At 40.6% G+C, this 25149-nt stretch overlaps 1 protein-coding gene across 1 annotated transcript in view; it reads right to left on the bottom strand.

Annotated features, from left to right (window-relative positions):
- Window positions 1–535: 535 nt before the first annotated feature.
- The window catches only part of LOC104628612 (receptor-type tyrosine-protein phosphatase T-like), a gene marked incomplete at its 5' end in the record, with an annotated part of 55434 nt that continues 30820 nt past the window's right edge, over window positions 536–25149 (bottom strand). The window contains one exon of the mRNA XM_010297257.1: window positions 536–765. Within this exon, the coding sequence (XP_010295559.1) occupies window positions 536–765 (230 nt within the window). The remainder of the gene's footprint in view (window positions 766–25149) is intronic.

The following is a 25149-nucleotide window of genomic DNA, read 5'->3' on the forward strand; positions in this document are numbered from 1 at the left end:
AGCAACTACTATTGCCTAACTGATTTAAATTAAGATGACGTCCAGCATTACTGTCTTCTTTCTCTACTTTACGCCAAATCTAACTCCCCCCTGCCTTCCCCTCCCCTTAATTTTTCCCTTTTCTAAGTACCATTTGCCACAAAATTAAGAGTTTAAACTGTCACTCCCATTTTCCAAATTTAAGAAACCAAGATAAGCAGCTGTTAGAGAACTTATTCAAGGCTCAGTCCCACCTCACTGAAAATAATGGGCTTTTTCCTACTGGCACCAACTGGACAAGAAGCAATTTTTTTTTTGACTATCACTCTGTGCCGAATTACTGCAAGTATCTAAACCAGGTACCCATTATTTAGCAAAACTAGCACATAAATAAGGACCATTTTTTGGCCTTTGTAACTAAGCACACTTGTCAGTTACAGATGACCAGCCTGATGTTATGAGCTCACTATTTTAATTAAAATCGCTATGTGATCTTGATTAAATAAACATGGTGACAGATTGGCCTTGTACACGTATAATTGTGATGAACTATATTTTAAGCCCCATTTGATCCAGACTGTTTTATATCATAAGCTTTGTCTAGCCTGTTGCTGCCTTTCAGCCATTCTCCCTCCTCCTCCAGGCACAGAGGAGAAAGCCACAGGCTCCCCAGGACCGAGGACATCAGGCACTGGATTGCTGCAACTGGAACAATATCTAGCCTGTATCCCAGACTCAGGAAGGACACAATAATACGCAGTTCCCTCTTTCGAGGAAACAACAGACCTGTGTAGTACAAGCTCAAAAAGGCAGTTATAGAACGTGAGTAGGTTTTATTGCACGTGCAAAGCAGGTGCAGTTGTGTGGAATTTGCGGTGTGCCTTTCTCCTCCCATTAGAAAAGGAAATACGGCTGTGGTCTGCAGTTGAGAAGGCTGAACGTTGTTAGGGCTTTGTAAGGACAGGAAGTTTAGTAGTGCAAAGAGTGTGAGAAAACAAAAATAACATGAAGGACCAAAAAAAAGACCAAATAGAACCATAGGATACCTTAAGTTGGAAGGGACGCATAAGGACCATTGAGTCCACCTCCCTGCTGCTGGCATCACAGGATTACCTAAACCATATGATTAAGAGCATTGTCCAGATGCTCCTTGAACTCCGACAGGCTTGGTACCATAAATACTATACTTTCCAACTATTATTGGAAAGTATACTACTCTTTGGCGACTGCTCCTGAGTGTTTCTACTCTTCTACTGGAATATTTCTCTATGTGATTTTCTAAGTAATTGTTAGATGATGGAAGAAAAATGGGCTCCATGAATCCTTCAGATGCAACTGGGAAGTCTGAAAAATTAGAAAAAAATCTCCAACAACTCTTATTGCTGTCTCCTGTGAGATAATCCATAAGAAAAAGGCATTATAATCTTAAAACAGCTGGATAAACCTCTTAAGCTATGGATTTTATAGGAAAAAAAACTTAATTTTTTTTTTTTAAATTCCTTCCCTGTTCACAGCAAGACCATCTGATAAAACGTACAGCCAGGGAGACCATGAACCGTCATTTGCATGTGATGGCCTATGGAAGGTTTTAGATAAAAAGAACCCCTAATGTTACAAAACACGAGTATATCGCACGGTTCAACAGTCCTGTTTCTGAAGTGCTAACCTACAACCCCTTTTTTTGCGACTGAGTAATCATGCCAACACATGACATTCCAAACACGACCCAAACACCGAAATAAGCTCTCAACTTCGGACTGAAGAGAACCAGAAAACAAAACCAGCGAGGCCGCAGAAAAGGCTGTCACGCCGTTAAGCGGAGGAGGAAAGCAGGTCCGTATCTGGCTGAGCCATCCAGCCTGTACCTGTCACACTGCCTGGGGACCCTGTAAGTCCCTCCAAAAGACTGGCTGTGCACGGTAGCCCATAGGTAGCCAGGCCCCCAGCGCGGCAGGAAGGTGCCGGTAACATGCACGCGGAGAGCCCGGCTTTGTTTTCTCACACACATAGAACACACAGCACAGGTTCTAAAAATAAGATCAGAAGAGACAGTGTTTTTCCTTCTTTGAGGGTTGAAGAGGTGGGGATGAGAGCTGCTATCAAAAGGCATTTGCCTGACAAGCAGGATCTCTGTTTTCAAACATGACACTGCTTATTCCTCTGCTAATGGGAACTGTAAGCTTTTCTCACAGCGTCCTAAATGAGCAGCTGTGGACTGTGCTTGCCAAACGGCAAAGGATGGGACTGGAAAGCGAGGAAACCAAATTTCAAGCTTCTCAGAACTTTTTTTTAAACAAAAAAATACAGAACAAAACATATTTGTATAGTTTTCTACACGGTAGCCACAGACTGGTTAAAAGCTATCAAGAACATAGGTACTTAAATTTGGATTTTAGAAGGCAAGTCCAGCCTGTTTTAAGAAAAAATGGTATCGTGTTAAATGGCCTTGTTCTGGTTTTTTGTTCCTCCATCCTTTTAGCAGAATTTGTCACCTTTGCACAACTCTTTTGCACTCTTCATTGCCGGCTATTACAGGTTCACTTGACTGACTGAGCAGCATCCATGAGTACCCATTCTAGTTTTACAGCATAGCAATAAGCAGTCTGAGCTCTGAACGATAGTATTTATATTGGCATTGCTTATTAGCACACTTCCTACTACTGTAATAAATGCAGCAGTTGAATTTTGTTTTCCAGTGATTGTCTGAACTTCCAGTTTCATTTACTGCACAAAAAAATGGCACAAAGATTTTACAATATTTAGCATGAGACTGTTTCTCTGCACTGATAGACACTGTACTAATAGTTTTTTGTCTAAAAGAGAGACATTCAGATCTGTCTTATAGTAATGTAACAGGCTGACAGCAGTAGCACACGTCAGCTGTCTTGGAAGAGTGTGCCAGTGGCATTAATAAAGTGATTCATTAATTCACCTGGACAGCTGAATTGCACCGAGAGCGATACAGTCTATTCCTAAAGAAAAGTACCCAGAGCCAATTCTGGAATCAACAATTTTAGATATTTAATTAAAGCCAAAATCCATGAATGTGAGAGAAAAGGAAGATTTAGGATTTCTACAGCCTATACAACAAGGGGCAATGGTTTCACAGATTAATACATTTACAGGTGCAAAAGCCTTTACCATTGGTTTTGCATCCCACTAAGAAACAGAACAGTGCCAGCAGACAAACATCACCCTTACACGGCAGAGTTTAACCTCTTATCCTCCATGAGCATTCCCACACTATGTGGTGCAGCCCTGTGGATATGCGGGTCTCTTCTTGCCCCTGTTGAGATCTACACTGCATTCACCCTCATGAACCATCAGCCACGGGATGCTTATGTGCTTAGTAAGCAAAGACTGACAGACAAAAATGGAAATTTACCCTTTTAGCTAGTGGCAGTTTGGTTATTTAGCTCAAGATCTAGGACATTAGAGCAGTGAGTGCGGGGCTGCATTTAGACCCTGCTTTATTGTTCCAGCGATTAGCAAACTGAGTGTCAGTACTCTCCATCTAATATTTCTTCCCAACACAGGATTTACTAATCACAGGGAGAAGCAACTTTAGTACTCTATGATATAAAATACTCATCTGCCACAGCATGTCATGCCCTTTTTTCTTCTCACTCTTCCCTTAAGAGATAATGCTTCTGTTTACGAGGGACTTGTCATATGTTTCATGTACAAGAAGTGGGGGAGAAAATAAAAATGATCCAGAAAGGTGTGAAAGAATTGAGCAAAGTGGTCAAAGAATCAGCACAACAGCAATGAAAACCAAGAGACATGCAGACCTCAGAGGACAGCAATCGGCATCACCAAAGAAACCCAATGGAGGAAGAAACGCAGTATTTGGCAGGATGCTCGTCTTCTGACATTCTCAACAAGGAAAAATTCGAAGACTACAGACTACCACCCTTTACATCTCGCAACAGTGTAGGTGCAGTACTTACACACCGAGGGAGAACTTGTTGCAGCTTGATGAAAATGAAGAGTACATATTCTCTATGTATCTTCCCCTTAAGAAGTAGCGGAAATGCTCCTTGGTGATTTGAATATATATGTTCTAAATTAAGCAACTGGGCTGCCTGGCTTTAAAGAGAACACAGTAACACTTACAGGAGTTACTATAAAGCAGTAGAAAACCTGTTAACCCTTTCCTGAAAGCACTACAGTCACCATGCAAGACAGCTGGAACAAACACTCATTGAAGAAAGTTCACCTGTGCTGGTGTCATCTTATTAAACAAAAATGTACAAAGTTGCCCTGAGCCCACAAAGAGTTGGTACAGGCCCACTGCCTCCTACCAACTCCTCTGATTCCGTTACAGGTTAAGGGAGAGGGGCAGCAGATACCAAGAGGGAATTACAGTAGCATACTATTTCATTAGCATTTCACACTATTTGTGTCTCAGAAGCTTAGCCTGAATCCCACCAGAGCCTCGGAGGATATTTTCATTCTCTAATAAAGAAGAAAATAGCATCGGATTAGTTGAACAGTATCTCATTTCCCAGCGTAAATTACGTAAATTAGATGGAAGACTCTGTGCTCTAATTGTAAAGCTTATTACAAGAACTCACATAGATTAGAACCGAATGCTTCTGTTTGAGTCATCATTTGTACTGTAAAAGAGGAAAAAAAGGTGACTATAGACTCTCCCATGACTCCCTAATGGCTCAGTATTGATATGTAGAAATCTCCAGTAATGCAGCAAAACACATTCAGAAGCCTTGTGCACCAAGAGTGCTAGAAGGCAACCTTTCTCCACATGGGCAGGAGTGCTACTCTGCACAGTGCACAGGCAGTCTCTCTAGGTAATCTCCAAGAATGACAGGTTCCCCAGGGTTGGGAATCATGGACAATTAACTATCATTTTTAAAGTGCATGTAATTTACTGAGTTTTTCAACTGCAAAATAGCTACAAAGTGACATCACGAACAAGAACAGTAGGATGCTTCTTGTTGCTTACAGAATGACATTGTTATGGAACATCGTTCTGTTTATAGAGATCTTTCATGAACCATGAGAGGCCCAGCATAAAGACTTCCATGCATTAAGAAGTCAGGCATCCATGAGCTGATACAAGTACCCTGACTTTTACTATGTAGCTTCTGTATTTTGAAGCCTGTACTAATGATCTCAGGTTCCCTTTATAGTCAAGGGGCTGAAATGGACTCATCTTAAGGTATGTATCCAAGACAGATAAAAATAATTGCTCTCTTATCCTCCCTCTTTTGACTGGTATTAAAATTTAGGCGAGATGCATTTTACCTCATTTTCTCAGCACCAGACCTTCAGTGTGAAATACAGTGAGGTATCGGACCAGTTAGCCCATGAAGGAGGAAGCCACAAAGCAAGCGGTGCAAAGACCTGCACGGTAAGAAATAATACTGAGCACCTGTATGCTCTTCGTTTGCTCCCTCAGTGCCCTCATTCGGGGCAGCAGAACTCAGGTGCTGCAGTCTAAAATCATCACATGAAGATAAATGATTATGCTTTTCTCTGGAAAAGATGAGCACAACTCACTTTCCTTTTATATATGCAGCCAGAGCATGTACTGGTGACAGTGATGCCCTTTGATTTAATAATTCAATACTTTAAGTGCTTGTCAAAGAAAGAATTTCATTCTCTTACTAAGACCGTTCTAAGGCTGGAGCATCTTAGCCCCATCACTTGACATTGTGTCACACACAGAAAAAAAGGTTTAGTTTTCATTTGACCAAAAAAAACCCCAGTAAAAAGACCATTACTTTCTCTAACCAGCATCTAACTGCTCCATTTTGCCGCTCCAGAAACATGTCCAGCATACTTGAACCCAGTCCTGTTCTCCAAACTCATCCTTGATATATTTTCCTCACACAACAATTGGTGATTTTTTTTTTCCCTACTTCCCTCATTTCTTGGCGCTTGTCCTTGATGACAGATGCATCAGATTTGTGTGGACTAACATTTCGTATTAGTCTTGAAATGACCCATGAAAAAAGACAAGGTAGGGTTTACCATAAGACACAAGTCTGAATGCAGTAATTACAAAAGGATGACAAAGTATGAGAACGGAGCATCAGCTCTCCTTCGACAAGTGAGATGAAAATAGCGGAGCTTTCCAGAAAGTCGTGAAAACATACCAATTTCTCCACTAGAAACGGCTGCAACTGCTCATGCACCAACAGTCATTCAAGTTGCAGGTTACTTGTGAACCTGTATCTGAGCTCTCTCTTTGCCCCGTGTAAGAAACCCCAGGGTGACTGTAATCTGCACATAGTTACACTCTACGCTGGTTCTTTTAACAGCCAGTTCTGTAACACTACAATTTGAAACATCAGTTTATGGGAGGCTCTTCTTTCTTATGGCTCCATCAGGTCTGTACAGAGATGTGGAAAACAACATCCACATCCTATGAAAAAGAAGGTCCTCTCCACCAGTCCATAGTCAAAGCCAGTTTTAGCGCTCTCGTGTTTCTAACTCCATGGACTATTTAAGCTCATATATCATGTGTTATTAAATCTATTTCAGCTTTCTGCATGAACAAGCTGCTGGTCTCCCACAGGGACTGGAAATGTAAACTCAACAAGCACCAAGAAAAGTAGAAAGCCAGGAATAAACACATAAACTGCGAAACATGTAATTTCAGGTCAACTCAAGTTCAAGCAGCTTCATCAGTTGCTACGCTACCAGCTTATGATGGTGGGAAAGGATGAAGGCAACAACATTTTATAGCTTCATCTATAGAGGCTATTTAGCAACTTTTGCTTTCTGGGACATCTCTGTCTGCAGAATGAAGGATCGTTAGTCTCTAAAGCTGCTGAAATGGCAAGTGACTGGAGGTATTGACTACTATGAAGCAGCATGGAATGGTTTGTCTGGATTGATTAAGTAGCTTAATCCATAGCAACCTGCTAGGTTTGCAGGAAAAGCCTGAGGCAAGGTTCTTCGTTTCTTTTAAGACAAAGCGAGGAATTAAACATCCCATTGACCTTTACCACTCTGTCCACCACCTAAAGACGTGAGAAAAGATGAGGAGCAGTGAGGAGAACTGAGGCAATAGTGAGACAGAAGTTTAAACATGGGAGTCCACCATGGCAGTGACTTGTAGACTCAGCGATGTCCAATCTGCTGTTGCACCATTGACACTGATCTCTCTTCTCACAAATATTTTATGTACCCCAGAGCTGCATCATCTTAAAGAGTGAGGACACAGGTGTGTGTACATGCAGTGCAGTTTCAGGGAACTGCTCACAGTTAATCCTCACAACGTATTTGTGAGGCAAGTATGAGTACGTTGTTTTATAACTGGAAATAACGGTTCATGGATGGCTGTAGGGCAACAAACTGAATGTAGTCTTGTGTTCCAGCCTACAGACTTTATGACCCCCTACAAAGAAGTGGATGCCAGGCTTGATGTACAAATTTAGGGTCTTTCAGCCCATAAAGCAAATGTTCTCATTTAAGCATTTATTTTCCCATGACGGACCTGTGAAAAACACTTATCACATTTGACCATGAAGAGGCAAGTCAAATCTGCCATGGCCTCTAAAGAGCTGATGCTTGTAATAGTACATAGCAAATTTGCCAACAGGCATCTCGGGGAGCCACCATGGTGGACACACACCACTAAAGCAGCACCCTTGGAGCTTTTCAACCAACGTGCCTGTATCATGTGAAGCAGCATCGAACAAACTATGCAGGCAACTAAGTCTTAGAGTGGATGGCCACCCGAGTGCAGTTTTCTTGATACTGATCTGAGCAAGAATACAGTTCAGATCTCAGTATTCATATAAAACTTAGATAAATCAGGATTGACTAATTTTAAGTGGAACTTTGCTGAGCGTTCATTTCAGAAAGTCACTCATGTCTTCACTGACTGCCTATTAACCGACATTTCAATGACATACTTGGAGACTGTGAGGAACATGGTGAGCACAAGGGAAGAGCACGCTTTGCTGTTATCACAGCTATGCTTCATTCAAAGTTAAGTTTTCTCTTTTTACTTCTTTCTCTAGGAGTAGGCACAGATGCACACCCTAGGAAACCTAAAGAAAATATTTGAATATCTGGATATCAACAATATTTAAATATTCCTTATGCAGGTTCCAAAACATTCACAGTAGTAACAGCCACATAAATTGTACTATGGTTTACACGTAGAGTAGCACTTTTCACCTCGAAATTCAACAGAGATAAATCACTCTTCCACTTGACAACAAATATGCAACAAAGTGTGAAAAAGAGCCAAGTTGCTGCCAATAACTATTCTGCTGCCACTAAGGCCACACTGCTTATACAGCTATGTGGGCAATCTAATAATTTATTAAAATGTCAGCATGGCAAGAATCTTTGCTTCTGATAGCAAAAAGAATCATATTGTCCAACAAGATAAACGTTAGGAAGAACAACTTGAGGTTTCATGGCAATTTCCAGGATGTAAAGGGATCTCTTCCACCTTTAAGTCATATGCCAGTCTCTCCTGCTAGTGTAAAATACGCACGAAAGAAGAAAGTCTGCCTGCTACACAGAGACATACTGCCAAAACTGAACATTTACATTAATACTTACATATTCCGATTATTTTTTCCTGAACAAACAAACAAGCTTTCTACTTCTGAATGTAACTGCAAGAACACTGTGTTCAGCTGTGGAGCCCTCAGCAATGGGAAAGACATGGACCTGCTGGAGTGGGTCCAGAAGCGGCCACAAAAAGGATCAGAGGGCTGGCACAGCTCTGCTGGGAGGACAGGCTGGGGAGAGTTGGGATGGTTCAGCCTGGAGCAGAGAAGGCTCCAGGGAGCCCTTATTGCAGCCGGCCAGGCCTTAAAGGGGGCTTAGAGGAAAGATGGGGACAGACCTTTTAGCAGGGCCTGTTGCGATAGAACAAGGGGTAACAGTTTTAAACTAGAAGAGGGTAGACTTAGACTAGATCTAAGGAAGACCTTTTTCCCAATGAGGGTGGTGAAGCACTGGCCCAGGTTGCCCAGAGAGGTGGTAGATGCCTCATCCCTGGAAACATCCCAGGTCAGGTTGCACAGGGCTCTGAGCAACCTGATGTAGTTGAAGATGTCCCTGCTCATGGCAGGAGGGTTGGACTAGATGACCTTTAAAGGTCCCTTCCAACACAAAGATTCTATAATTCTATGAATACATGACAGTCAAGCCTATTAACCCTAAACATGCTCCAATAAGATGAGGAATTTTTTCAAAAACCACTTTCTCTGCTTATTCCATTTACCTTAATATAAATTGAACAGGGCTTTTAGACCATGATCTTCACCCTACTAAAATGTTACAGTTCAAAAGTATCTGACATTGTCTAGATATACCTAAAACCCTTGCTAATTTAGAGACAATGCAAACTACAATTAATTTGTTTTCTTGTCTTCTCTCCTTTTTCTTCTTATATTAATCACATTCATACAAAAAAATATACTTGAAGCATGGCTTGGTTTGGAACATGGGGATCCATGTACATTGAAGCCATACGATAAGAGTACAGCTTTAAGGGTGTACTATACTTGAGGCAGTTGAGAAGTCATGCCTGTTGACACCATGAACTTCATGTCTGATAAACCCCATTTTGTTTCAAGAGTTTTAACCCTGTATCACAACCTTCTCCATGGAATGTCATAAAAGAGACATTTCAAAATCTCTTTTGTGTATGAAAGAACCTATTTTGTAGCCATTAAGGACAAGGGATTGAAGGCCTAAGACAGCAATCTACAGTAGTGAACAATGAATGACATTTCTACTCATCTATTCTTAGAGTTACCAACTGCGTGAGCAGCCAATAGCAGAGAAATTACAGGGGATGGGAAGTGAGAGATGGTAAAATTTCACCAGCTGCAGCACAATGGAAAAAATGCTCAAGCACAGGGAGCAATTCCCTGATCAAGAGGTGTGCTGGTTTTGGCTGGGATAGAGTTAATTTTCTACATAGTAGCTCGTATGAAGCTATGCTTTGGATTTGTGCTGAAAACAGTGTTGATAATACAGGGATGTTTTTATTATTTTGGACACAGTCAGGACAGCTGACCCTGACTGACCAAAGGGATATTCTGTACTGTACAGCATCATCCTCAGCGTATAAAGCTGGAGAAAGAAGGAAGGGGACACACACGTTTTGAGTGATGGTGTTTGTCTTCCCAAGTGACCGTTACATGTGATGGAGCCCTGCTTCCCTGAAGATGGCTGAACACCTGCCTGCCCATGGGAAGTGGTGAATTAACTCCTTGTTTTACTTCATATGTGCACACAGCTTTTGCTTTCCCTATTAAACTGTCTTTATCTCAACCCATGAACTTTCTCACTTTTACCCTTCTGATTCTCTTCCCCATCCCACCATGGGAGAGCGAGCAAGCAGCTGTGTAGTACTTGTTTGCTAGCTGGGTTTGAACCACAGCAAGAGGGCAGAGCACTCTAATAAATCTAATAGCTCAACTGTGGAAAAACAAACAGGGTATTTCCCCGAGGCTTGAAGGCCACCAGAGATCCAGGATCCTGGATGTTATAGTTTTACTGTTTTTTTTTTTTTGTGTCTCCCAATATTCCCAAGAGTGTCTGCAGTTAGTGAAGGAATTCTTTTGTTACGTACCTATTCCTCGCTTGCTGTTGTGCTCCCCCAAGACAGCTAATAAAAACAAGGTCTCCTACCATCAGACAAATCTGGGAGCCTATTTAGGCTTTGGAAGAGCTGCAACATGGCCTATGGGGTTTAGACTGTAAAACTGAAGTGTTTTTTAATGTGTCCTGTGTCTGAAAACTAGTGTTAAGTCAATGTTAAGGACAACCAGGGTCCTGCACAGATAGGATCCTGCTCTTGAGGTTATGCAACAAAAACCTGTTCCTCTAGAGAAGCAGCTATGTCTGATTCCCATTATAGCACATTTTGTGCATACCCATCAAGACCTCAAATCAACTTCCTTCAAAGAAAAGCCCCATTACAAAAATATATGTTCTAATGGTAGAAATGGTAGGTTAAAAGATTTTATCAAGGACATAACAGAGTATTTATTTTGCTGCAAATCTTCCTAAAATAGAATCTGTAGACATCCAAACATTATCGGCATATATGATGAAGTAAATTACTCGTAGTTTCTTCATTGAGACATTTCTGTCCAGAGTTTGCTGCTCACAGTGTATTATTACTCCCCCAACCAATGCAAATTGAACCTGGGCTTTCCTGAAAAGGTTCAGATTCAATTTGGATTTACTGATTTAATCAGCTGAGAGTTCCCTTCATAGTCTGGCCCCTTACAGGCATACATTTAGTAAATTCCTGAGATTCAGTGCATGCTGCAAAGACTGAAAACAGGGGAAAAAGAAGATGGAAAATATACCAAGAAATGGAAGAATTTTTTATTTTTTTTTTTTTAATATGAAGAATGCTCCAAAGGATTGAGATCATAATGACTGGTCACCCTTTTGGGATGATGCACAGTGGCGTACAGGCTTTGACAGACAATCTGTCAACTTCTAATACCAGAATGCCCAATGTATGGCTATCAAACAGGTCAAGAATCATCAGGAAACAGCAATTCACCCATGCTTTCTGGCTGAAACTAGATCACCAAGCCTACCTAAATATAAGGCAAAATCTGATTAAGCACTATGCTACTCCAGAGTGGGACTTGAGATCGCTGCTGACCGAGAGAATTGGATTATACGTATATTATATTATACGTATATATATTACACGTATTATATGTATGCATATACTTGCAGTATTTGTATGGCTGTGATGTCTCTAACACAGGGGTGATAAGCACTGTACAAACAGCCTCTGCAGCAAACAGCCTGTAACTCGGCACAGGCGGACAGACAGAACAGAAAGAAACAGTGATGATTCTCAGCCAGCAAGACAGGCTGCAGTCTTTATGCATTATCAGCCTGTTCCCAAGTACTTTGTAGTCATAACAACAAAATTGAAAGATGTCAATTACCATAATAGCAAGCACATAATTAGCAGCAGCCTGAACAACATGTCATCCCGTAAAACTGAAGCATCAGCAACTAAAATGCAAAATGACCAACACAGTATTAGGTACAAAAAGTTGTCTTCCTACATTAGTGTTTCAAATTATGACTTGCAAAACTATTTTTCTCTTTGTATGGAATGTTTATCACTTTGTACAAGGACCATACTTCTTATTCAGCAGAGAAGTCATTATGTTAGATTCCATTATGCTGTGATTTGAAGCGATGATGGATAAACAAGTTCAGCAAGGAAATGCCACAGAGGTTGGAAATCTAAGTTTTGAACTCTAGAGCTGCATCCTTCACATTGAAGCAAAATACCAAAGGTTGATTATCTGAGCATTTGCTACATACTTAAGATGGAGTTAGGACACATAAGGGTTTATTTTCCCGATCACTTTGTATATGTGGAATTCCCACTGATGCAAATCAATAGAAAATTTTAAGCAGACAAGTCACTGTATAAGCTGTCAGATATATCATCATGAATGTCTGTGCTAAAAAAGTTAGTGATTTCATACTGTAATTCCTGACGGGTACCTGGTGAAACATTCAGTTTCTAACACATCTCAACATGAAACAGTCTTGCAGTGTTTCATTCAAACACAGAAACTGTGAGAAGAACAGCAGCACAGAAGAGCTGTCAGAAGAGTCTTGCACAATTGTCTAAAAGGACCTGACCCGATTATGCATAGTATTCAGTCCCTCAATTTTTTTTGCTAATTTTCTGTCTTTACAAGCAGAAACCTACACTGCCCAAATAAACTCCAGTTAAAACCTGATGAGAACTTTCTTCAGTACCACAGAAAATCATTTATTGCTCAAACTTGTAAATTTACATTCCCTCCTCGGAGCCCAAATAAAAATCACTAGAAGTGAATTGTTATACATAATCATGACCTTCAGAAGAGCTAGAGAAAAACAGTATAGGTCAAGTCTTACCCAAAACACTTGCACCAGTATATTCTACCGCTTTGTAAGGCTATTTAAACCAAATTTGGTTTGCTTCACTCGGAGTTCCTCTTTCCATGGTATCCTTAAAAATAGTAGAACATCTCCGGAGTTGAGGACAGGCAGATTACTGTGTAATACCTGGCTTTGATGAATAGAATCTCATCATTTCACTATCATTTGTTAACCATTCATCAGCTTAGCTCCTTGTAGATTTGCTTAATTATTTGAGAAATAGAAAGATCATTTGGCTTTGTGCCTAATTTGTCTCTAGTTTATGCTGGTACAAACCCAAAATAAATGGAGTTAGCACTGTGATGCAAATAAGCCAAGTTTCTGCTCTTTTGTTCCCCAGTAATCTGAAATGTTGATGATTTCTTATCCTTCACAGGCAACCTGATAAGAACCAGCACCAGAGGGAACTATTTTCTAGCAGAAGCTGCAGTGTGCTTGCTTTGAACCCATTTGTTGCTTAGTAGGACCCTGGCACAGCTCCACAGTCCAATGAACATGATTAAAAATGACTTGATGAATTTAGTCTATTGAACAGGTGGCTATAACCAGTCTGGAGGGAGAGGAAAAACACTGCCTGCTAGGGAGAAATGCTTTATGCTCCCTAGAACTGTTTAAACAATGAAAGGTCTATAGACCTGAGTACAGACAAATTTCAAGCATCCAATTCCATTATCCGATGGCTGTCAAAAACTCTGCAATGACCAGGAGCAACAAGTGGGGGCAAGGCAAAAGAAACCACTGCAGGGCTGCCTACACTTTTCACCACAGCATGAATATTTGATTAGATCCTGGGGTACTGGGAAATAGGAGACGATGAGGGAGGTAGTCAAGAAAAGATGCTACTCAGCAAACACAGTTGTTGCAAGGCAGCAGAGTGAATCCTGCCTCTGAGGGTCTGGCTCGACTCCCTGACAAATCCAGGGAAAAACAGAGCCAGCAGCTTACAGTCAAAACTAGCAATGCCAACTGGATAAAAAGTGACTAGAGACAAAAGAAATTGCTGGGGAGCGAGTCAAACTGACAGGCACACACCGACAACATCCAAAGTTGGCCTCTCTGGGGCACGGAGATAAAAATATAGGGTTTTAAATAGAGTTGTCTATAGATGGTTCGTGATAAAATCGGGGTTTATGTAATCTTAAGAAGTGTGCAATAATTTCATAAAAGGAAAGAATTGATCTAAACCCATCTGGACCTTCTGAGGAACTATGGTTGGTTCATGCGCAGGTAGTATACACCCTAAGCAAAGCATTACAGGATTTCATTTCCAGGAGAGTTACAGCGATGAAATAACTAAAAAAAAGGTACACCGGGACTAATGGAACAGCTACAGAACCACTCCCAAAACTGTAACAGAACCCTCTAGAACCAGCTTGGTTACAAACGTTCTTGATTATTAAAAGTGAGACAAGAAAAACAAACAGTGGAAACAAATCTGCTGCTTTCATCTAGCAAAATATATTTCAAAAGTTTTCCAGGAGAAGGCATCGGCTCTTTAGTATGTTGTATTATATGTATGCCTTCAACTCTGCTGCTGATCTTGACAGCTGCACCTTAATTTATTTCTGTAACTCTTATTGGAAGTTGAGCAAAATATAGGATACAGTGATTTAAAGCCATTACGTACACATCTGTCAAACTACCAGCTTGATCGTGATCTGCCATGCAACTGGCAGGTGTTCACTTCATTGTTAATAAAATCTGTGGCTATGTTTTCTTGGGATCTACCAATATCCATCGCATACAAGCAAGCTGCCCTGAAACATGGACAGTAAAATTGAGATGAATTCACACAGAATGTATGAGCTTCAGTTGCAAAGATAACAGTGGTCCACTTATTCTGATATTGTTGGAAGTGCCTGAACTTTATCTAAGAATGTAAATCACCTCTTTATATACATTTTAAAAACTCGCAATGATACAAAGGCAAATTATAATCTAGAACTAAGAGGATGTATTAGAGGGAGAAACAAGCAGTTCACATACACGCACACTTTTTTTCTTTTTATAGGGTTCTTAGGAGCTCATTTGGAATTTACTGTGCATGTAAATGCCAAATGAATTTCAAGTACTGTGTTAGCTGCCAATCCATTACACAATCTCTTGCAATTTTAACTTACAACTCCTAACTGCCTGTGGCACCAGTTTCGGATTCTAGTCCTTACAGCCCATTGCTTACTATTTAGACGATCTTGTTATCCTGTGAAAATCACAGTATTAACGTTTCATACCACCTCCCAAATAAGGTGTGCTTAGGGTGGAACATTGCCCAATGTTTTATAATGAAAACAAGGACACACGGGGGGCTACAAATGAGCTCTGTTCCACAGCAAAGGATTTAAATAACAGAATGACTTATACAGATAGTTATTAAATTTAGCCAGAAATGTTTAAGGTCCTTCTTTACAAGACATTACCACAACAGGCAAAAGCGGAGCGGGGGGAGGGGGGAAGACTGCTGCCTTTTCCACTTTTCCATCCTATTAGCTGAAATGACTGGTAAAGCCTCATATTCCCGAGTTGAACTAGAACAGCTGAAAGGTCAGCACTCCATGTCTTCTGTCACCCCTGCTACAGAGAGATGCCTGCCTTTTGCTGGGAAATCCAGCAGAACGTATTCATAAGAGCTGTAGGAGTAACTGGACACCCTCCAGTAGCTCATGTTCCTGAGAGGTAGGAACAAGGAATTAATCAGGATCATAAGCCTAGATGTCAGGAAAGCAGACTTTGGCCTGTTCAAGGTTCTGCTGGGAAGAATCCCACGGGTCATGGACAGAAGATGGGTCCAGGAGTACTGGCTGATTTTCAAGGATCACCTCGTCAAAGCTCAATGGTAACTGGCAAATAAGTTGCTCATTCAGTTCTTGCCACTGACAACATACAACTACTGGAACCAGTTTCAGGATTCTGCAGAGCACACTCAGCTCAGAATGATATATACAACTCAAAATTTCAAGGAAACACACACCAGCACTCTGCAACAGCTCAGAACTAGGAAAAAATACTGTAGCCAGCGAAGCCAGAGAGGGTTCAAATCAGTTGTATCTAGTTGCTGGTCGTTCCACAAACAGACTGTCAATGTTGCACTTACAGTATACTAAAGATTTTTCTTCATCAGAAAACCAAAATTTTCTTAGTGGCTTTGTGTACGTGTTCATCAGAATTACTTCTATAATCTACACTTATGTGGTTAAGCCTGTTTTCACTACTGCAGGCATAAACAAGGTTTTTGGTTTTGAAAGGTCTCCGCTTTTAAAGATCTACCTGTAACATCTTCCAAAAGGAATGTGCAAAAACTAAGAGAAGGTCTCCAGCTTCCTGAAAACATTAAGATAAATAAAACCAAACCAAACCCATTTTTTTGCATTATTCAACACAAGAGCACAAAAAATTTTGAAGAAATAAAACTAGACTGTTTGTCTTACCAACATAAGGTATGTAAAGGCCTTCATTAAGCTTTAATTGTGTAAAGACAGCAGGCAACATAACAGACCATGAAGCAAGCAGCACACATGGTGTTCCCATGGCACACTCCCACAGGTATCCAAAGCTGTGCCTCTATTATTTGGCCAGAATACAATCCACAAGTTAATATCCACTATTAGCTAACTTGACCTACATGGCCTTTTCAAGGATCTTTTAAGTGCCTTTTACTTGGATTGTATGTTACAAACCCCTTCATTTCTTTGATTCATTAAGTTCAATGCCTCCTTCACACATTTAGTAACAGCAGTATCTGGCTCTTCAATCAGTGGAATCCTTCAAGAGACCTAAGGTAACCACATGAAAGGAGCACAGGCACATAGAAGTTGAGATTTTAAAAATTTCATCTGATACGATTAATTACTTGGCTAGATTAATTTCCACTGAATTGCACCCAATACCTATCCTCAGAAATCACAGTACAGACTTAGGATTCTAAGCCTGTGAATCAACATTTTCTAAATGAGCCATAACAACCAGACATCAAAGACCCAGGGATGAAAATCTATACACCTAATACCTCCTCAGGACAACAAGCTCTTGTAATTGTGCTAAGGTAGGGCAGCAGCAGCACTACCAGCTTACTTGTTTCTGAGCAGCCCGTCTTGTTTTCAAATTCGTTGGAATTAAGAGAGAAAGAAAGATATCCCAATGTGATGTCAGCTTAATCAGAATTATCCATTCTTTGTGGGTCAGTTAAAGTGCCTGGACATTAAACTCGGTTGTGTTTATATACAAGATTTTTAATTAAAAGTAATTTATGTGAAATAAATCTAAAAGCATCATTTTCTTATATGTAAACAAGAAAAAATAGTTAGTAGCTGCATATGACAATGACTCAATTGGCAGTCCCTTCTTGTGTTCTTTATTAAAAAAACATATTTCAGAATGTTGCTACAACTTATTCAGTAGAATTAACTATAGACTAGTGTAACACAGAAGGTAAATGCAACGACTCAAAGAAGCACTTGGACACCACACCTCTCCTATACAGAGACAATTTCAAGGAAAACTTAACAAACCCTGTCAATAGAAGACTGAGAATCTAGATCATAGACTCAGAGAATAGTTTGGATTGGAAGGGACTTAGTCCAGCCCCGCTGCCATGAGCAGGGACATCTTCCACTAGATCAGGTGGCTCAGAGCCCTGCCCAACCTGACCTGGAATGTCTCCAGGGATGGGGCATCTACCACCTCCAGTGGTTCACCATGTCATTCTAAAAAAATTTCTTCCTCATATCTAGTTAAAATTTACTCTCATTTAAAACCATTACCCCTTGTGCTGTTGCTACAGGCCCTGCTAAAAAGTCTGTCCCCATCTTTCTTATCAGCCCCCTTTAAGCCCTGGCAGGCTGCAATAAGGTCTCCTCAGAGCCTTCTCTGCTCCAGGCTGAACAACCCCAACTCTCTCAGCCTGCCCTCAGAGGAGAGGTGTGCCATCCCTCTGATCATTTTTGTGGCCTCCTCTAGACCCACTCCAACAGCTCCATGTCTTTCATGTACTGAGGGCTACAGATCTGAAGGATGTACAGACACAACAGATGAATACCGTCATAGCTAGGGCAAGGTACAGACATAATTTGACACACAAAAGAAGCTGAAGAACTACAATATGGTTCATGCTAGGAAAAATATCTTCTCATTACCTCTATCCCAAGATTATCTGTATTATAGGATTTACAGGATACACTGCTATTGCTTCATTTGTTGGAAATAGCAGTGGAAAATGCGATCATGGATCATTTATGATTGTTAAAATGACAAGCCGCTCACGGAACAGTTAAGAATCGCAAACTGAACACACAACACACTTACCTTCTTTTTTCCACCGTCAGGACTAGATGATACACTGTAATGCACAAAACCTCCCTGCCAGTAGTAAATCCTGAAATAAGCTTTAGCCTAAAAAGATACACCAGGTAAGATCTATGTTCTTCCATTCCTACTTACCTGGTCTTTACAGTTTCTAGTTCATCCAGGTCACTGTGTCCAACTTACAGTCAAGTAGATCCAGCCTTGCTAAATGATTCATCCCATCTCTATTAAACATAGGATCCCATTCTCTTTTTCCTACAAGGTTCTCAAAAATGGACAGGGATTCATTCTTGGGGCCACAGGAACTGTTCTGCCCCATCCTCCCAAGGGACTTAGAGATCCTGTGCCACCCTCTGCCCACTCACTTCAAAGCCAAGGGTAAGTATGTCATGATCAAAGTCTAGGTATTTCTCACATTGCATAACCAGCTATATGCTCATTATAGGATGCCAAAAGCGTTCACCATACAAAACACTTCCAAATACCAAAAAAGAAAGACCTGGTACAAAACTTGAGTGCATCCATAAAGAACTCACAGGCCTGTCACAGCCAAAGAACACAGCTTCTTCCTTTCTTTCCACATGTGCCGTTAAGGACTGACAGAACACTCCAGGATTTATGCTTGTAATATGCAGTTTTAAGGCCAGCTTGTTTAGCAGGTTATCTTTTCTGGTTGTTTGCCAGAATTCAGTGTTCTTTATACACAGTGTAATGGCTTAAAGGGCTGCTTGTTTTATTTCCTCTAATAAGATAAACAGATACCCAGCAGATGAACCAGTGAGGAGCAGCAGCAGTACGTATTTGATATGACAGCAACAGTTCCTTTTCAGTGTCTAATAATACGACAGGTTCTCCTGTTGGAGCTGTGGTCATGATAACACTTTTTCACATAAACATTTTCACAGGCACCAGCCTGTGGGATCAGGAGCTTTAGCCTTTAAAGTGTGTTGCAAAATCTGGCAGAATTTGCAGTAAAGGGGCAGCTGTTGAATATTACTACATGACAACAACAACAAGAAAAAAAATATTACAAAGGCTTATGTTTTAGGCAACCTCCTACATTTAGAGTAGCCTCTCAAATGCATTTCCTAAGTCTGTGCATTTTAAAATACCAGCCCTATTATCTTTTCTTGTTAAAAACAGACAAAAAAGCCAGAAAGTAGAAAGGTAACTTCCATAATGTAGAGGTATGAAATGGAAAACAAAGCTTCTAAGAAATTTCTCAAAGTAAAGAAAATAGAACTTGTAATAAGGCAATCTAAATCTGTTCTGAAGAGCAGAGATGAGGAAGGAAGAAAGAACATAATTTCCCATGATCTGTTATTTCCTTTAAAAGCCCCCTTAGAATGAAGGTAGAGCTGTCTGTATTTGAATTCTACTCCATCTGGTCAAGAAAATAAGATACAGAAAGAAAGAAACAGCTTAAGGAGAAAACCACCTTTCATAAAGCAATAATTAAAGTGAAAACTTGCAGTGATTCAGTCATATATCTTGCATTGTATCTTATTTCACCAGGAAGGGTGTCACAAACTGTTTGTTCACCATGTCCCTGTTACAACCATGCAATGCAGAAAACTTGCCCATGAACAGAGCAGCAGATCATTGTCACATTAAGAGCTTGGTCTTTCCATGAAACATGAACACTGACAGCATCTTAATTTGGGGGAGTAGTAGAGTCTAAAATTTTACAGAATAGATTAGGAAGGTCCTAAGAGATATGTAATTAATAAAACAATATTACCTGTAGAAAGCAGCACAAGCCATGATATGAATCAAAATCAGAATCCTCTCTGTTATCTAAAATGTATCTCCTTTTGATGGGACATCTACTTTAAATGTTTTCTGTTCCTGAATACTGTCACGAGAACAGTAAGGGACAGCAAGAGATGAAATAAATACCAGAATACTTGAGGTAGCACGTAAACAAACTGCAAGTAAAGAACAAGCTGATTCATCTTTGGGAGAGCAACTTATTGTAAAACGTACATCGCAAAAGAGAAAATGCTGTCTATTTGCAATGGATTCATTCTTATCCCATCCGCATCTCCCTGCCAGTCAGCATGACACAGCCAGACAGAGAGATTGCAAACAACAACTGTGTGGATAAAGGGTAATTGGACAGGGAATCGCTTTCTCGTTTTCACTGCTTAGACTTCATGATGCCTGTTTCTCTACAGTTTCATCCTCTCTCTGCCTTGTGAGTGGACGAGGACAAAAAAAGATCAGTGTTCTATGGTGTCAGCTATTGATAAAGAATATATAAAGTAAAACTTGTTACAACTTACTGTGCTCTGTATTTGAGTCTGCCATCCTTGCCATCAGCACCAGGCACAAAGTGTAAATGTCCAGCTCTCAGGGATCAGCACTGTATCGAGTGTGGTATCCTGCCCCAGTACAGCTAGTTGTTGGCACTCTCAAAGACAGACATCACCATACCTCTTATTTAGATGGTACTTCTATAGAAGAAGGGAGGGAACATTCTCTGAACTCACTAGAGCAATATATACCCCAAAGCAAGCAAGCCACAACCAGTTGTTATGCTATGAAAACGTTGGATGATGTTTTCTCTTAACTAGATGATTTGTGGCTGCCCCGTATTTAGTTGTATTTGGTTTAATGTGGGGAAGTTTTAGAAGTGGGAGGGCTGCAGGAATGGCTTCGGTGAGAAAAGACCAGGAGCTGTCCCCATGTAGGACAGAGCCAGTTTCACTCAGCTCCAAGATGGACCCACCACTGCCTGAAGCTGAGCCCATCAACAACATTGGTGATGCCTCTGTGATAACATATTTAAGGAAAGGTAAAAAATGCTGTGCAGCAGCTATGTGTGAGAGGAGGGTGAAAGATGTGAGAGAAACAATCCTGCAGGCACCAAGATCAGCAAAGAAGGAGGATCTCCAGGTCTCAGAGCAGAGTTTCCCCTTCAGCTTGTGGAGAAGACCATGGTGAAGCAGGCTGTCCACCTGCAACCCTGACAGAATCATAGTGGAGCAGATATCTAGACTGCAGCCTGTGGAAGAAACCCACGCCAGAGCAGAAAAATCTCCTGTGTGCAAAATACCCTCTCCAGGTAGTATCAAAGTATCAAGACCAATGATAGGGATAAAAAAGAATTAAAAAAAAAAAATCAAGGGAAGCCAAGAAGATGGTTTGCTGTCACAGACAGCCTAACAGGCTCAGCTTGGGATTTTTTCCTTAATTTAATATTACCAGTTGATGCAAACTTCTGATTTGAGGTGTTGAGTTAAAAAACAAGAACATACACAATTGCAGAAATAGCTCAGCTTAAGCCAGACACTTCTCTCGCCACCTTTCCAGGTTTCCCTCATTCGTGCCACAGGTTATGCTCAGTCCCTCCCAGGCAGCGCAGGAGGCTGGTGTGCGGCACCTTCTTCCTGACTCTCTGGGGTTACCGGTCTCCTGCCGCTGTCTTTCCTCAGCAGTGTCCCTGCTCCAGTGTGGCAGCACATGGGCCACCATCCCCTCCATGATGACACCCTTCACGTCTTTTAACTCCTCTGTAAGCGCAGGACTTGGAACTCTGCCTTACCTTAAGTATAAGACTTTCAAGCACACTTTGAGTTTTAAGAGAAAAGCTAACAAATGGTAAATCCTTGAGAGCCAACAATCAAATTCAAAGACCACTGAATTCATGGACTGGCTCTGTGAGTTTGAATTAATTTAGGATCTCAAACTTCCCAGTTATCGGCTCTGAGGCTTTCCTTCCCCACAGGCAATGAGCCTCCTTCACTTTCAATAACAGCTCAGGCAAACACTGAGCTGTCTCGGTGCCCCAATCCCAATTACATCACACCTCACTCTTCTCCTATGTTAATTAGATGGGCTTAGATTTTACATTATTTGCGGTGAACCAACTCATTTTACAGCATGGGTTGCAGCTCACCCTCATGAAAGCTTTCCAGCACATCAGAATTACCACAGGGCTGAGTACTGGTGTCCACACTGCAATGCACTGTGCTGTTCTGTAGATGCCAAAATACGCATGTTCCCCAAGGAAAGGGGCAGCAGTACTGGTGAAGAACACCAAAACTTGCAGGGAGGAGGCTAGGACTGATCCTGAATGCCAAAAAATTATATTTATCTCCAAGTGAACATTGCTACCTCCTCCATTCCACCTCACACCTCCACAAAGGAGGAATTTCATTATCTTGTAAATACATACGAAGACACTGGAGTGGCTGGGAGTAGCAGAGTATCCCATCTCCCCATTGCCAGCTTGTGCAGGTCACGAATATCTCTTTTTTTAAATCATTACAATGATATTCTGGAGCAGCAGTTCCCACAGATTAATTATGTTACAGTAGAGAAAATCGTGACTTGGGTAAATTTTATATCTTCTCTACCCTTCCCTTTCTTTTGCTCCCAAACCCTTCTGTAATCAATCTGAGAGAAGGCAGATAGAAAAAAGATCCTTTTCAAGTAAAACAGTGGCTATGGAAAGGAATTCCAACTAAAAAAAACACCCATTGAAACTCTCTTCTTTCCTATGCATCTCTTTAAAGAGTCTTGCAAATGCCAATGGAAATGATGGGGCGTCTGATGTTTTGACAGAAGCAAGAACATCATTAAGGTAAGAGCTGTCAGCAGGTATTTTATTTTCTCCCTGAAGAATAAGGCTACTGTTTAGGCATTACTTTTTTACTAAATCTTTTTTCTTTTATTTCCATTTTATAATGCAATCCTGAAAGATGGCATACTTTATTTTCCTGTGAACTAGTTAGATTAGAGAGTAATAGTGACAGCTTGTGAATAAAAGCACTATAACCACGCATGAGTCAAAGTCAGCGGCCACTAATTGCCCTGCCACTGGGATAAGAGAGGAAAACTATTCCATACCCCAGTGCTTTCCTCATTAACACACCCAGAAAACAATGCATAGGTGAAATTATGTAACAGTGAGACAGTACCAAAAATGTCATTATTTCATACATGTTGAATAACGACATATATAGCTTTAACCAAAAGAGATGGCTTTCTGTATATATTTACAAACTCATCAGACATCCACATATGAACGAAGATGACAGCATGACCAGCAACACACAGCCAGACTGTTTGATGACTTTAAGCACAACCATAGGGACAAAAGTACGGGCAATCTCGCCCAATGGATAACACTAGGGGTCTTTCATCTTAGCAGGTGGAAGGTGAGAAATCAGAGGCAAGGTACAACCTAGCTCAGGGAGCAGGCTTAGGAATACAGCCCCAAGCTTTGGCAGGGTCTACAGATGCTGCCAGCGTTACTGTCCCCAGCAACAAAGTTCAGAGGATGAGCAAATCATCATTATTATAATCAGAGCTAAATGGCTTTATTTGTTCATTAATTGCATAGTGGGCCTCACCTACCATAAAACCACTGTTAACTCTGGGATACCCACAAGCAAGTTGTTCACGTAACGAGGGAGAGAAGTTCAAGAAAGACAGAAACAGACTTCAGAAGACAATTGGTGACAAGAAACAAATAAAGGAATGAGATCAAGGAGCCAAATACGATGAACTATAGAGGGAATAATGCAGAACACTTTGTCCAAAGCTTTTGGAGAGCCAAGGGGTGCTCTCCAGAGGAACCAATGCCTGGGGATGCATCAACCATGAATATAAATGGAAGGTCACCCACAGTGCCAAACACTGCTACTAGTAGCCTCCAACTGGGAGAATTAGAGTCCAAATCCAGAAATTATGACACCAACAAGAACTGCAGTTTTTTGAGAGACACAGAATATTTAAGGTTCACTCAAAGGAAATTCCCGGAAGGTATTCAGAAACTCACTGATGCTTATTTAATCCACCACACAGAATAAGAACTAAAATCCTTTCCCAAGGAAGTGCTATGTGTCAGTTTGGTACAGAAGATTAGAGAGGTCAAGCAGAACTGCTAGAACATTTAGATGACATTTATCAATAAAAGAAAGGGTTGAATGAGAGGGTGGAAATAGAGGGTATTTCTTTATCAGGAATAATACAATAGATGTTTATGCTCTGTACTAATTTGTTTAATGGTACTTATTCAGAAATCCTTATTTAGTTATTAAAAAGATAAGTGGCATGTGAATAAGTATTGTTAGATGCCTCGAATACTGAGCGGAAGGCATTTTCTATAGAAGAACATCAGACATATGAGAGAATGAGTCATATATTTATGTTCCCTATTTAAAATAATATTAGCAAGTTTTTAGAGGAACACACTGTTTCCAGATATGTAAAAGCATTCATTATTATATCGGCAGTTTCCAACCAATGCAGAAGTTTTACTTGTTCTAGTCAATACACAGCTTTTGCTCCATTCACATGGCACATAGTAGTGATGAACACTGCCTCAGAGAGCAAAAGACTTTCTGGAATCAAAGTTGTTTTACTTTCACAGTGAATACACTAGGGAAGGGAGTGGACAGATGTAAAAAAATGTGCATTATACATGGAAAAATCTGTTTGGACAAATAAGCTCATTCAGCATAGGTAGTATAGTAGGTTTGCAGCTATTTCCATGCTTACTTAAGTGTTAAGAAATATGAGACACTGCACCTCCAAATCTCTAGATCATGCTTTCAAAGTTTGCTAGCCACATATTTTCTCAAAGCATGTATCACACACATGTACACTGATTTGGTGCAGACTCTTTGGGGAAAAAAACAACATCTGGTTCAATGCAATCAAATCAATGAAAAATTAAACAGAAATTCTAAAATTACTCATTTTTAACTACTAAAAAAAATACATACTGGCTTTTCATCTTTTGAGAGCCCAAAATTTCCTATATGAAACAGATGGCAGCGGTATTTACTGTAGTTTTGTTTCCTCTAAAAATCAACAAAGAAAAAGCTGCTGTCAAGAATTTTCTGTCTTTTTAACCATTCAATAGTATAGTGTCTTGCATTAAAACACACCTCGTGAAAACATTCAAGCTGACCATATTAGTAATGAACTAGC

This window comes from Phaethon lepturus, unplaced genomic scaffold, assembly GCF_000687285.1.
Source record: "Phaethon lepturus isolate BGI_N335 unplaced genomic scaffold, ASM68728v1 scaffold18281, whole genome shotgun sequence".
Lineage (NCBI taxonomy): Eukaryota > Metazoa > Chordata > Aves > Phaethontiformes > Phaethontidae > Phaethon > Phaethon lepturus.